At 39.0% G+C, this 14,150-nt stretch overlaps 1 protein-coding gene across 1 annotated transcript in view; it reads right to left on the bottom strand.

Annotated features, from left to right (window-relative positions):
• Positions 1-13,374, bottom strand: part of NUP205 (nucleoporin 205) — a 55,463-nt gene extending 42,089 nt beyond the window's left edge. Inside the window, exons 1-7 of the mRNA XM_067311905.1 lie at positions 13,331-13,374; positions 7,840-7,982; positions 6,635-6,806; positions 5,505-5,649; positions 4,393-4,552; positions 2,127-2,355; positions 511-675 (exon numbers count right to left, since the gene is read on the bottom strand). Coding sequence (XP_067168006.1) covers positions 511-675; positions 2,127-2,355; positions 4,393-4,552; positions 5,505-5,649; positions 6,635-6,806; positions 7,840-7,982; positions 13,331-13,358 — 1,042 coding nt within the window. The 5' untranslated portion in view covers positions 13,359-13,374. The remainder of the gene's footprint in view (positions 1-510; positions 676-2,126; positions 2,356-4,392; positions 4,553-5,504; positions 5,650-6,634; positions 6,807-7,839; positions 7,983-13,330) is intronic.
• Positions 13,375-14,150: the final 776 nt, after the last annotated feature.

Here is a 14,150-nt window from a genome sequence, read left to right as displayed (position 1 = left end):
AAACTTAATTAGAAAAGTTATGAAGTCTATGTTTTCCTTTAAAAGATATTTTGGAGTAGGCTCAATTCTGACCTGAAAAGTTTAAAAAGTACAAGGGAAAAAAGCAAACAGATATGCCCTCTCAATATACTGGAGTTTAATCTTTGCAGAGGCAAAAAGTTGTAAACACAAAACTATTCTTAATTTAGGCCTTCAAATGTTATTAAAGCTGCTAAAATCCCACTTTCACATTTTTCAGTACAATATTCAAATCTTATTCACTTCAGGAGAACACTGTGCAGTATTAATGTCTACAAACAGTAAATATTTCTAAGTCTGTGTACATTTCATGGCAATTCAATTCTCAACAACCAAACGCACATACTGCGAAAGCTTTAAGGAAGCTTGTCAGCAGCACTTTTATCATGAAGGTAATTACTAATGCTTCAGAAAGGCAACAGATGCAAGTGCTGTAAGTCAAAGTAAGCTCTGAACACTAAACTGCAGCAACTACACTTTAGGGTAATTTACCTGTCACATCGGATAATTGGGATATTCCTCGCAATGCCAGTGCCCAGGCTAATCTAACAGTCGCTTGCAGTCCTGATAGTTTCCATGACTGAGACTCCTGAAGGCGAGTGTGTATCGTTGCTATATACTGTCTCTCTGCTAGTAGAGGGAGCCGGTGCATCAGATCTTAAAAAACAACAAAAACCCACCACCAACACCCAGTAAATAAATGTGAAAACAAATACACAAAATCCTAGTGCAAAACACAGAAGTTTATCTCACCCAGTATAGCTTAATTTTTAAGCTTTCTGTTGCCCTTTAATCAAATGATTCGTTCCATGTCCCAGAGACAGACAACTAGTTTCATAAATGAATGTTAATTATCTACAACTTACCAGAATTCGCCCATAAAACAGCAATAATAAAGAGTATACTAAAATTTCTGGAAACACGTAACAGCTTTCAGATTAAGACATCTAAATTTAGGTGTCAACATGCAGATGGACTCAGATGTCTACGCTTCAGGGGGAACTGGATTGTCCTGGGGACTATACCAGAAATTTAGATCTTTCTACCCACCTTATGTATGCACACCTGCACACAGGCACCTAAATATGCGTGAGCTGATCATCACAGAAGGTGACAAAATTAACCTTGCACTTCAAAATCTGAAACTCCAATCCTTGCATCTCCTTGTTTCACTTGTTGCAAGGTTTATTTACTTAAACTGGCTACTCTAGAGAAAGTTTTAGAATTCCTATTCAGTCTATAAAGAAAGGAAATTCCATAGTCAAGGCACTTACCACCAATGTCAGTGAACTGTATTCACATGTAAAGCTAACAGCACAAATGCATAATTATTCAAACTCTTGTTAATTTTTTATTAAAAGAAATATGCAGAACATTGATTCATATTCTTGACAGACAACAATTTTAAAAAAGCAGGTCAGAAAACATTTTATGTGAGACATTTTGTGCCTAATTTTTTTAGCAACGCAAAGGAGAGGGGCTAAGGCAGAGCTAATGGCAGTTGGGCAGGAAGTTAGCTTGGAGAGAAAGAAAGAAAATGAAACTTTGGCACTTGCAGCAAGGCTAGAGAGCTAGTAAGTAAGAGCTGTCTGGAAACTAGAGCACAACACCTGATTTTGTAGCAAAGCACAGTGTGTTGCTAAAGTGCTTTATCAAGAATGCTAGGATATGCCAGACTGTATGAAGAATACACTGAATACTGTAAATTTAGTTTCAAAACCTATTACACACTTTGACATGCAGAGCCTTACTTCCCTTTGTCAAGTAAAAAAAGCCAGCATAAAAGGCAGAATCAATACTCAACAGTTCCTGGAGAACAGTTATGTATTTAGGCACTCTCTCTCCCAGTAAATTCACCTGAGCCCACATACTGTATTTTGCATCTGTTGTCATAGTATTCATGCATAAACTTTATTCAGATTGATACTGAAACAATTCTATTCCCCTGCATAAGATAACTGTAGCTTAACATGTACATGCAAGGAAGGTGTTAAGCTTTACTATAATAAACTCCGATAGAAATTTTAATTTTTTTGTAGCAAAATTGGTTAAATAACAATTTATCTATCTGCATGATGTAACCTCCTTGGGAAACTTGCCAGCATTACCTTCACGATCCTCCGTGCCTTGTTCTAGAAAGCTGACATCAAAGCAGTAAAGGAGAGCCATGAGAAGAGACAAGTTCACACCATCCAATGAGCCATCAGCTTCCACTGTTACTTTCTCCAGGTAACTTATGAGGATTAGAGTGTCATCCTTACTCAGTGGTGACTGGCAGGTCCAGACAAAGAGGCTTTCAGCCAAGGACTGTCGGCACTCTTTGATAAGGTCAGAAACCTTAAAAATAGATATATATAAATAAATAGTGAGTATAAACAAACTGGCAACATACTCAATTTGTCTTCCTCAGGCAATCAATATGGGCAGTGTAAGTTAAAAATGACTCTAAAAACAACTGCTAGTGAAAACTCTATTTTTAATTGCTAAACAATGAAAGGCATATTTCTGCTTGTTAAATGTATTCGTATTCCTAGGTATTTCACATGAGGTGCAAGTAGATATTTTCAAATCTGATTATGTGAAAACCAGCATCTCTGTCAAAGTCAGAAGGCATGAATCTGTACAGAATTTTCATAGCTGTAAAGACATTACATATACAAAGGTCACATTTCCTGTCTGTATTATACATCCACAGTGATAGTTATATCCAAGAAGGTCATAGTCTTAAGATTTCCTCCCCCAGCCCAAAAGAGATGCCCTCAACTTGCCATATAAACACACAATTTTTAAGACATTGAACAATACGAAAGACATTTAAAATTAAGACTTTTTTGCTTAGCCAGACAAAATATTTATATTAACTTGAGTATATAAACACAAATGAAATCTAACATTCCCTATCATATCTGGAACAAATACCAAGCCTTATGTGAAAGCTACCAACCATTTTCATATTAAAAATATGATTTCCATTTTATTATTTGGCAAAATATTGTATGCTGTGGTAAAATTAAGTACACTGACCCTCAAAAATAATCAGGTTGTCTTTTTCTAACAGTTATACCAAAATCACCTGCTTCAAGCAAAGACAAACATTTACTTGTTAACTCTGTTCCTCCTCCCACACTGAGTTTTAACTACTTTTTAAGTCTTCTGAAAACAGTAAAAGCTCCAGTCTCTTAAAAAAAATACCTGGCTCCAATCTCTTAAAAAAAAAAAAAAAAAAAAAAAAGTCACTAAAATGGCCTTTCATAGCCATCCTTAGAAAATGATAATTTATTTAAATAAATTATCAGTTTCTAATAAAATTCTTGACCTATACTCATTGTGTCTGGCTAAATAAAAATAAATGCTATCAGCATTCTATTTCCATTAAAATTACACACACTGATAAAGGGAAAAGTGCTTCAATATTCAACACAGCAACAGATTTGTGCATAAACTCCAGCAGAATAATAGTTCTAATGAACACTGAGGGGGCTTCTGAACATGACAGTCAACCTAAAAGGAGAAAAAAAAATCCTCTAACATTAAGCGCTAAATGAATTTTAAGGCACATGACAAGGATATTCTTTGCACAGTTTCTAGAGTAATAGCAAAAATTTTAAATTAGCTCCTTATCTGGGGGGAAACAAACTGGCCGATTATATCCCAGAATAATTTTTAGAAAGATCACACACCAGAAAGAAGCTCAGAAATTAAAACAATAATGTTTAAAATCTACCTACTACAGATATACTCTGCAGTTAGTCACAGTCCCAATCAACTTCAAGGAGTACAAAAATGAGAACTCATTTTCAAGCAATTCTCACTGCTCAGTATTAGAGATTTTTCTGGCCATAATAACAAAATTGGATCCCCCCCCCCCAAAAAAAAAAAAAAAAAAAAAAACAAACAAACAACATCATTTACCTGACTGGACTTGGTTTCATCCTATTTTGATCATTTTTGAATTTTAGTTTTCTATTTTTATTCCAAGGGTGCTGGTAATGGTAGCGCTGAGAGCAGATGATTTAATTTACAGTGTTTAGAATAAAATTGCAAAAAAAACCCCACAATGCACTACATGCAAACATTAGATTTGCTTTCTTACTGTCCTTGATTACGCTTCCTTACTAAAGACAGGATGTGCCCTGGTATCATGGAGCAACAGAGAAACAGAAAAAGTGCGTAGTAATTTGGATCCCACACTGGTATAGTACAAGCTGCAGAGTAGTTACCATTATGCCTCAGACAGTAACAGAGCTTGCAAAGATAGAGAAGAGAAACCAGAAAGTAAAAAAAGATAAGTCGCCCCATACCTCTTTGTAGTATAACTATATTTTAATCTTTGCAGTGATTTGGAAGAATATTCACACCCATTCCCTCCTTTACCTCTTTGCGATGTTTCTCACTGCCCAGCCCTCGCTCTCTCTGGAGTTTATCAAATTCATTGTTCAAATCAATATGAGACACAAGAGTAAGGATCTTCTGAGTCAAACCCTGCTCCATTAGGTCATCTGTAAAGCGTGTCGTCATGGTCATCAACTCTTGACTATAATGGAGAGAAGATAAATTTAACAATTAATCCAACTATTCCCAGCCACAGAGGAAGAAGTCTAAAATAATGAAACCCATAAAATTTATTTGCTAACTGCCAGAAAATGAATAATTACGTTAGGCACAAAAAGCAACTAAACATGCATCACCAATCAGTAAACAGTGCTCTCTCAAAACATTATGCTGAATGGATACAAAGTTTTGGGGGAAACAGTAGTTTCAAGAACATGGAAAATGAGGAGAGTACAACATGGTTAGTTAAAATTTCTGTAAAAGGACAAAAGTACTATACATGCGTGTAACTCACAAGCTCACAGCCTACAGATGCCTCTTTCTCACTAACAGAGGCATTTGCACCATTACATATATCCTACTGGAGTGGTGGAACTAGCTCTAAAGTGATCACTTCTGTTATGCTATAGAATTTACATTTATATTGTATACTGTAACATCTTTAGTCAAGCAGTCACATTAGAAGTAAGCAGTGGGTACTTTTTTTCTTTTTACAGTCAAAAAAAGTCACATATGCATATTATGTTCTCCAGTAAATAGTGCATCCATTTTAAGCAAAGGCAGGAAAACAATCCTCTGTTTTGCTATACAAAGGTAGTGACAACACAGCATAGGTAGAAACTCAGTCTCTGAAATACTAAGTAACCAGCACTATTTAGAGCTACATTGACTGGAAGGATGTCTGAAGCAAAACGTAGACAAGAAGTGAAGAAGTGTAAATGAATTGAAAATAAAATGGATGTCCCTATAAGCCATTAAAAATATATGCAAGATAAAGAAGAATATTATGCTTAAAAAAACCCACAAAATCAGCCAGCAGCAGGTTATGAGGAACAAGCAAATTTGAGAATATTTGGATTCCCTCGAGTCTAATCAGTCCTAAAAGCAGTCAAAACAGACAGTTCTTTAATGCATCAGCTCACTCTAATACAGACCTGAGTTCCAACGTCCATGTCTTGCCTTGGCGTGACTGGATTAGGGTTCGTAGTGAATTGGCTATACATCTTTTTCCATCCCAGTACAAGAGAACAGCCACTAGACCTCTTGTAAGGCCAGGAAAATGAGGTTGCTGGTGCTCTCCTATTGAATGAAAATACACAGAATGGTCACAGAAATTTGAAGGCATATGTTGATTATATCTTTATATTTCTAATAAAAATATAAAAATTGCATTCAGATCAGCTGCAATTATTCACCATCACTTTGATTTGTTTGGGGCACTTAGGAGAAATCACAGATATTTTCGGCGGTATTATCATTAAAACTTGTATTCGACTGCTAGAAATATCCACAAATTTAAAAGAAACAGAAGTGCAAGTCCATAAATATCCTAGTCCAAAAGGTATCTGCATATTGATATTTACTTATCTTAATAATTAGTTCAAGCTGACTATCAGCAAAGTATCTTTTCTTCATTCAAAATGTATATTTCTGTTTGAATTTACATTGAAAATTCAACTTCAAAATAGAAATTGAGGTTGACTTCAAGATAGCTTTTCAAAGGTGAGAATAAGCAAGTTATCTCCATCATGAATTAAAAAACAAAAGAGACAAAAAGTAGCTAATAATGATTACTAATTGATCAATTTTAATAACACTGAAATCACTTTTCTACACACAAAGCATGTGCCACTTTCCAGATTTCTTATGAATCAGTTTTCAGATTTTGATACAAATACAGTCATATATCACTATATAAATAATACATGATTTGCAAAACCAACATCCATTATGTTGCTTTATGAAGAAACTCACACATTTATTTTTAAACTATTCTTAAATTCAGTGATATTTAGAAAAGGTAATTCATAAGAAAAAATGACCCTCAAATTATTCTCTCTTTTTGCAATGGCTGAATAAAATATGAACATAAAGGTTCAGAACAGTGTTTTGTATTAAATGATAGCGTCAGCAGATTTCTTTTTAAGAACATTCCACACATTAGGAAACTAAAGCCTTGACTGAATCATGAATTCATGCAGTTACCTTACTTAAACATATGGATAACGTAAGTAAAAAGGCCCTATATAAGCTGTATTTCTCCATCCCTATTTTTCCTTCTCACCAGCTAGAAGGAGCTCAACAGCTGCCAGTTCTCCAATATCAAAGAGGTCACTGAGGATAAAGGCTTCTCTGATGAGCTGCTCTGGCAAAAGCCTGGTTCCCTGCTGACCTTGGATAGCAACCCCCTCCGTACTTGCTTTTTGAATTTTCTCATGCTGCTGAACATTCTTTGGCTGCAAGAGAAACAAGCATCACAAGTTATTCAGAATGGCATGATCAAACACTGACTAAAGCTTTAGGCATTAATCCTTCCTCACAAATGCAATTCTGACAGGTTAAGTTGTCATCATAAAAACAAAGCCAGCGTTTTTAAACACAGAGATAGGAAAGGCATCCTAAAAACACTTCACGCTTGCACTGCAACGGTCTTGTTGTGAGAATGTCCCAAAAGTCATCCTAGGCAATCAGCGCTGATATTTAGTTTACTCAGCATAACAATGATGGAAAGTAAAATTTGATACAATTCTCAACAGGAATTGATATCATCACAGTGAAAAACACACCAAGTGTTGATCAAAAACTGTTGCATTATTCCATTCCAAAGCACCACTTTCTGCATCATTCTTTCTTCCAGGCAACTCAAATGCTAAAACACACAGACAAAAATCTATACCTGATTGTTAAATCTGCTGACTTACCAGTCTTAAAAATAATACACTATTGCAAAAGTAACACCACAAAAAGGACATATTATACTTCTAATTGTTACTCTGTGATCCATCAGTCAAGAAACAATGAATTTTTCCAAATCATCTCACACTGCTAACAGGACATCTTGCATGTTTTGTACATTCACGTGTTCACCTACTCTGTGCGTTGGTTAAACTAACTGAAGCATAAGCATGTGCATGGACCAAACCAGCAGAATAGTTTTGTCCTTCTTTTCAGGCACACAAAAGTAGTAGTGAAAAAAAAAATAGTACTTGACTGATGGATCATCAGATCCTTTTACTATTCCTTTAAAAATAGCATTTAAGTAATAATAAGAAAAAAAAAGTTATACATTTAAAAAATATATATAATGCACAAGACAAAATACTAAATACTTTTCAAGCTATCTTTATTCTTATAGCAGAAGAAGACTGCAACCATTTGTGTCATCTACTGTAAAAACGTAGAATGAAAAGAACTGTGAGTGCCTAAATACAAGACAGAGCAAATCATCAACTCTGCAATTCTTTTCACAAGAGAGCATTAGACCCGTACCGGATTTCTGAAGAGAGAAATGAAGTCGGATTTGTGCTTCTTTAAAACCTGATCAAGGCGATGAATGGCTTCGGGTTGCCTCTTCCAAATGGCATTCATCACTGTCTGCCATATGTCTTTATACGGACCCCACAAACTGGCAGCTAAAAGAAAACATAAGACAAAAACATGCATTTAAAATGAGAGAAGGAAAGAAAGCAATTCTTTATACAGTATTTTCAATAAGTAGATTTTTTTAATTTACTGTATAGTCTCAGCTTGACAGTATAGACAGTTATGCACATCCAGCAAGGCATATTTTCCCTTTTTAATACACAAAAAATTAGAACAATGGTCTGATTATTTTGGCTGATGGTAAAACATTTGAGGAATTAGAGAAGCAGAAAGGAAGATGCATGCAGATAAGTTCTGTGGCTCTAAGTCATCTTATGAAGATATTTGATACAATCTCTGGGTGTAATCTTGTATTCTTTTTTATATATATACATATAAGAAATTCCACTCACTTTGGTAAGGCTAAAAGAATAAGTAAGAACTGGACAGCAAACCTTGAATCTGAATGAAATGAGGCCAAGAAGGCTTCCTGCTTTCTATTTTTGACAGAAGGACCAAAACAAAGAAATATATCATACATGAGGAACTAAAATGAACAGTGTTCCCAGAATTTACTGCATCATTGCATCAGGTGGTGCAGAATAAAATATATTAGAAACCAAAATCATAAGCTCAACAGCAATATTATATCAGGAACCAAATTCATAACCCTAGACACTTCTTTCACATTTACTTTTTTAATAAATTTTAGTTTAAAAAAAAAAAAAGTACTTTGGACCCATAACCCATATTTACTGCTAACATTCTGCACAAGAGGAGAAGAGTAAGAATTACTGCAAGAAGAGGGAAAAATGCTGTAGTCCTGAGTACTCATGAAAGTGTAGACTTTGACTGCCCATATTTTATATGCAGATCTGTAGTACTAGATAGTACATGTTCATTTTCCACAACAATAAGAAAATGAGTATAAAAATATGAATTTGCTTTACCAGAAACAGAGAGATCAACACAAATAGTTAGTTAAATATGTTGAGAAGACACCAGGTTATTTCTGGAAGCTAGCAAGCATAGTTTATATTGTTATTTAAGACAAGTCTGACCATACTCAAGAAATATGATTTCTCCTCCTCTGGTCAACACTGAAAATGTTTCCTCTGCATACTTCAAATCTGAATTCAGTATTATAGCTGAATGATCTCTGCATCACTAAAACTGTATCATTCAAAACCAAAAGTCTGTAGCATGAAGATTGCACTAGAAATGTCCTTATTTGCATTAGGTCTCATGAAAATAGTATGCCAAACCAGTCCTGAGACTTCTGCTATTTTTCTTGTCTAAACTGAAAACCTTACAGATGGAAAATTATTCTTACCACCTAGTATTAATGTCCCATTAAAAAAAAAAAGAAAAGCCTCAAAATTATCAGGCCTCCATTAAACAGAAGTACGAAAGTGCTTCCCTTGGCAGATATCATTTGTATTTGTGAAAGTTTCAGATTCTACACAAAAGTCACCGCTAATTTATTATCAATTGTACCCAGTTTGCCTGCAGGTTGCCACATAAGAATCAGTGCCTGATTATAGTTTTATGTATTACAGAGCATCAACTGAGATGGTCCCTGATCGAAAGACATTATAAACTAGGGGTGTTTTTCCATGCTACAATTTTTCTCCTAGCGGAGAAGCTACTTTAAGAGGTGCTGCCCTCCTTCATTCAGAGCCACTCATTTCCATTCCTATACATGACTACTTCCCTGATTATATTCATGCAACTCGTTGGACTGCACTGTAGGTCACGCTAGTCAAATGATTCAGGTTAAAAAAAAAGATCCAGGGAAAAAAAAAAAGAGGCAACATTTTCCAGAGTTTTTCCTATCTTGTTTTTAAACTCAGATCATTTCATTAATACAGTTTACAAAGTGACCCTGCTAACTAATGCATGAATACAACTGAAAGAACAATACACTCGAGCACAGAGGGCAAGAACAAGAGGGCATGGATGGGCAGAAACTCTGAAACCACCTTTGCAGCTGGAGAAATGATAAAATAAAACTATGCTTTACAGGTTAGCCTATAAGCAAAAATACTAGCATTTCACCTGAAACTGGAACTGGCTTATCCCCCTCTTTTTTTTTTTTTTAATTGCACAAGTTAACACTGTAGTGTAAAATCAAGTACAGAGGCAATATTCTAACTTTATGTAGTTTGTCGAGTCCAGCTCTAATCCTCAAAATAACCTTGATTAGATGCATCAAAGAAAAACGCAATCATGACTTGTCTTGACCAGGCTGTTTACATTAAGAAAGCAAGTTAAAGGTAGCTACTTTGATGTGAAGATGCCCCTCTTTTCTTTTTTTTTTTTTTAAATGAAGATACCACCTCAAAGTCAAAACAGTGCAAAATGCTACATGGATGCCCTTAATACTAAGGCAGTGTAAGCCAGGCATAAGTGTAGTGAGTGAGCAAACCTAGCATGGAGACGAGGGGAGGTCTTGCAGAGCGAGACTACTGGTTTCAGTCAGTTTTACAATTACCTAAGGAACCTTGGAAGCAGTAACAAACTCTGCAGAACTTTGTCAGTTTTCTTCTGTTGCAAAAGGAAGAAGAAATCAAGTAAAATAGGATTAAAAACAAAACAAAACTACCTCCCACCCCAAACTCAGCATCAACAAAACTAGCATCTCACATGCTGGCATTTACTATACCATAAGCTTTGCCCGTGGAGTTGTACCTGGGAGGACAGTCTGTAAAAAGGACAGATCCTTGTCCTTTTTAAACATCATTAAACTGCATTTTAATCATACATTACCCCCACCTAGAAAAATTCATTAGAGATAGCTACTACTGGACAAACAGTTTCACACTCCAGACTGTAGCTGGTTCTCCCACTTTAACTTCAGAGTTCAGAGATTTACTTCTACCCTAAAGTCTTTTCCAGCCACCGCTCCTATTAGACTATGAAGCCCAATGAACACCAGCAGCAATCCACACTGCCTGCCAAAAGCTGTTCAACTGTTTTCCTGCCCCAGTTTTTGCTCCTGTGCCTACAATATAACCGCTTTGCACTAGCCCAAATATTTGTACTATCATGCACTAGAACAAATTAAGGATCAAGTCTAACTTAAAACTAATCCAGAAAAGAGTTTATTTTCAGCAGGATCACATCTCCAATCTGGTTTGCACTGTGATGGCACAAACTATTATGCTACCACAAGGATGGAGTATTGCAGAGAAAGGAACAAGCAACTAGGGATGGAAAAACGGTCAGATCACTTTGCTTCTTTTAGCAACCATGCTGACTTTTGCCACTTATGATGTTTGAATGATTACAGTTTTAAAAGGACTGACCATCCCATCAGTGAAAAGCAAGGAAGGACAGGCTAGGTTGCATCTTTTGGCAGCAATGCCAGTTTACTCTTATGTTCAAAGTTTTTGCCAAACTTAACCATGTTATGCCTGTCCCCACAAACAGTATACTGTAAACTAAGGCAAAATCTCCATTAGTTCTAGTGTCATATCTACTTTAACTTTTATCTCATCTTCCATGTATAACAGTTACCACTTCTTCTCCTATTCTTCTTTAAATTATATGGCTATAGAATCTCTTGTCATGTAATTTCTACAGCAAAGTCTAATTTCATTTGACCTACTCCAATTTTCAGCTTAACAGTCACTTTTCATATACTGAGAAACACAGCCATAATCACCCTTCCCCTGCCCCCAAACAGAGGGTCTCCGCTTTATTCTTTTTTCTTTTTGTGAGGGGAAAACTGATTCAGTTAGATCAAAATACCTTCCCTGTAAAATTTACTCTTTATTTGGTACAGTTGTTGAACTTTCAAAACTTGATGGCTTAATTAGCTCATTGTGGCATACAACACCTTAGTTACAGACCTTTTGGCCATACCCATATTCCAGTCATGACTGTTTTTTCACTACATACCTGCTATCCCTATATATCTAATGAAATTCAGCAAAAGCAAATGCAAAGTCCGGCATCTAAAGAATAACTCCATGCAGCAACACAGGCTGGGGGCCAACTGGCTAGAAAGCAGCTTTGAAGAAAAGCATCTGAGTGTCCTAGGAGATGAGAAGCTGAACACTAGTCAACAACACACCCTTGCAGCAAAGAAGGCTTCCACACACTGAGCTATATGTACAGAATGACACTGAGCATGTCTAGGGAAATGATTATTTGCCACTGTTAGGCAACTCTTAGTGTACATCATTCCGGTACTGTGTCCAATTTCAGACTCCCTAAAGCAAAAAAAATACTGAAATAGGGGGCTGGAAAATATCACGTACGAGTAGAGGCTGAAAGAACTGACCTTGTTCAGTCTTAAGAAGAAAAGGCTAAAAGGGGCAGGAGGGGGGTAGCTTTTGTCTTCAGCTAATTAACAGTTGAGTAAGGAAGATGAAGACTGAGCTACCTCAGGAGATGAGCAGCAGCAGACCCACGCTGCAATACAGCAAATTCCAAGCAGCTATTAGGAAAAAAAAAAAAAAAAAATCACTATAAAAATGGTCAAATATTGGAACTGAGGCCCAGAGAGGCTATGAGATCTCCAGCCTTACAAATACTCAAAACTATCCTGGACAAGGTCCTGAGCAACCTGATTGAGTGGGCCCTGCTTTGAACTATTTGGACCAGATAACCTCCACAGAGCTCTTTCAACCTAAATTATACTCCAGTTATCCACTTTTTCCCTCTTATTCTAGTCAAATCCCCCAGATATGCTGTTAAGCACTGCCTCAGTCAGCCACAACCACTCCTTGTAGCCAACTCTTGAAGGACCATAGGTGACTAGATCATCCTGCTGCTCCTAAATGCTAGCAGCACTGAGCATAAGAGGAACTAGCTCAACATTTCTAGACTTCTCATGTAGCACTGAGTAAAATTCAACATTTTTTTCATATTTTATTGTGCACAGCATCAGGAAAAGAGAATCTTCACTTTGTGCAGAAGATACAAAGCAATGCAAAATGGTTGCATTAACCACGCATGCATTAAGTTATCACAGACCACTCCGACTGAGGCTTGCTGTTGTTACTCATGTTACTAATTTTATATGTATTCGTGACCGGTCTCGGCCAAGCAAAGCGGCAACTTTGAACTGCAGGACTTCATTTCACCGCTCGCCCCCAGAAAGGCCTGGCCGCCGCCGGTTACCTACCGCAGAGAAGAGGGCCCAGGCGGAGCCTCTCCCCCACCCCCAAAGCCGGGCATCCCGCCGCCCTGCCCGGCCCGGCCCGGCTCGGCTCGGCTCGGCGCCGCCTCGTCCCGCGGGGCCGCCTCCCTCGGCGGCGCCGCCCGCGCCGCTCCCGGCTCCACGGGGCAGCGGAGGGCCGCCGCGGACCCCCTGAGCGGCGGGGAAGGCCGAGAGGGGCCGCAGCGAAGGCGGAGGAGCCGCCGCGGCCCGGCGCCCGCTGCCTCTTACCCGAATTTACCGCCAACGGCGCCGCCATCTTGGAGAACAGCGAGGCGCGCTGGCAGCGCCGCCGCCTGCCGAAGGGCCGCCAGCGCGCCCGGGTGCCCGCCGCGGTGCCTCCCCAGCAGCGGCAGCGCGGCCCGCCCTGTCCCCCCTCCCCTCCCCTTCCCTCCCCGCGCGGGATGCGGCGGCGGCGGCGGCTCCCGCAGCTGCTCCTTAATCCCGCTTCTGCGAGCTTTCTAAGGAGCGAGCGCACCCGGCCCGACAGCCAAGCGCTGCGGCCCGACCCAGCCGCGGGTCCTGTGGCGGCCGCGGCGCCTGCTGGGACTTGTAGTCCGGGGCGGGGGAGGGGGCGCCCCGCCGCCCTGAGGGCACCAACCGGCCCGTCACGGCGCGGCGTGGCGCTGCCCCTCAGCGAGGCGCTCCCGAGCGGGCCAGCCCCGGCCGTGCCTTTAGCATGTGGTAAAGAGCACGGGCCGCTGCCCCGGGTTGAAGGCGGCAGCCCGTGTTGTACCGTTACGCGGGAGCCAACGGCCGCCGCGCGGCGCGGCGCGGCCCCTCGGGAGTTACCGAGGGGATTCCGTAACGGGAGGATCGAGTTTGCTTTTCCGCTAGTTCAACATGTTCCGGATTTGTCCTTGTGTGTGTTAGTCTGCTCCCTATTTGCGTTAACGCATTTTCAAGTACTGAAAATGGAAAGGAAGCACATGCGTTGAGTGTGTGCGACACCGGGGTGGGAGCTGGAGGCTTAATCAGCCGCTGAGCGTCTGTATTTCCAGATTCACTCGTGTAATGTAAACAATATATCACTTTTATTCCATCTGTTTTT

Source organism: Apteryx mantelli, chromosome 1 (genome assembly GCF_036417845.1).
Source record: "Apteryx mantelli isolate bAptMan1 chromosome 1, bAptMan1.hap1, whole genome shotgun sequence".
NCBI classification, from domain to species: domain Eukaryota; kingdom Metazoa; phylum Chordata; class Aves; order Apterygiformes; family Apterygidae; genus Apteryx; species Apteryx mantelli.
This window is presented reverse-complemented; position numbering and strand designations above follow the sequence as displayed.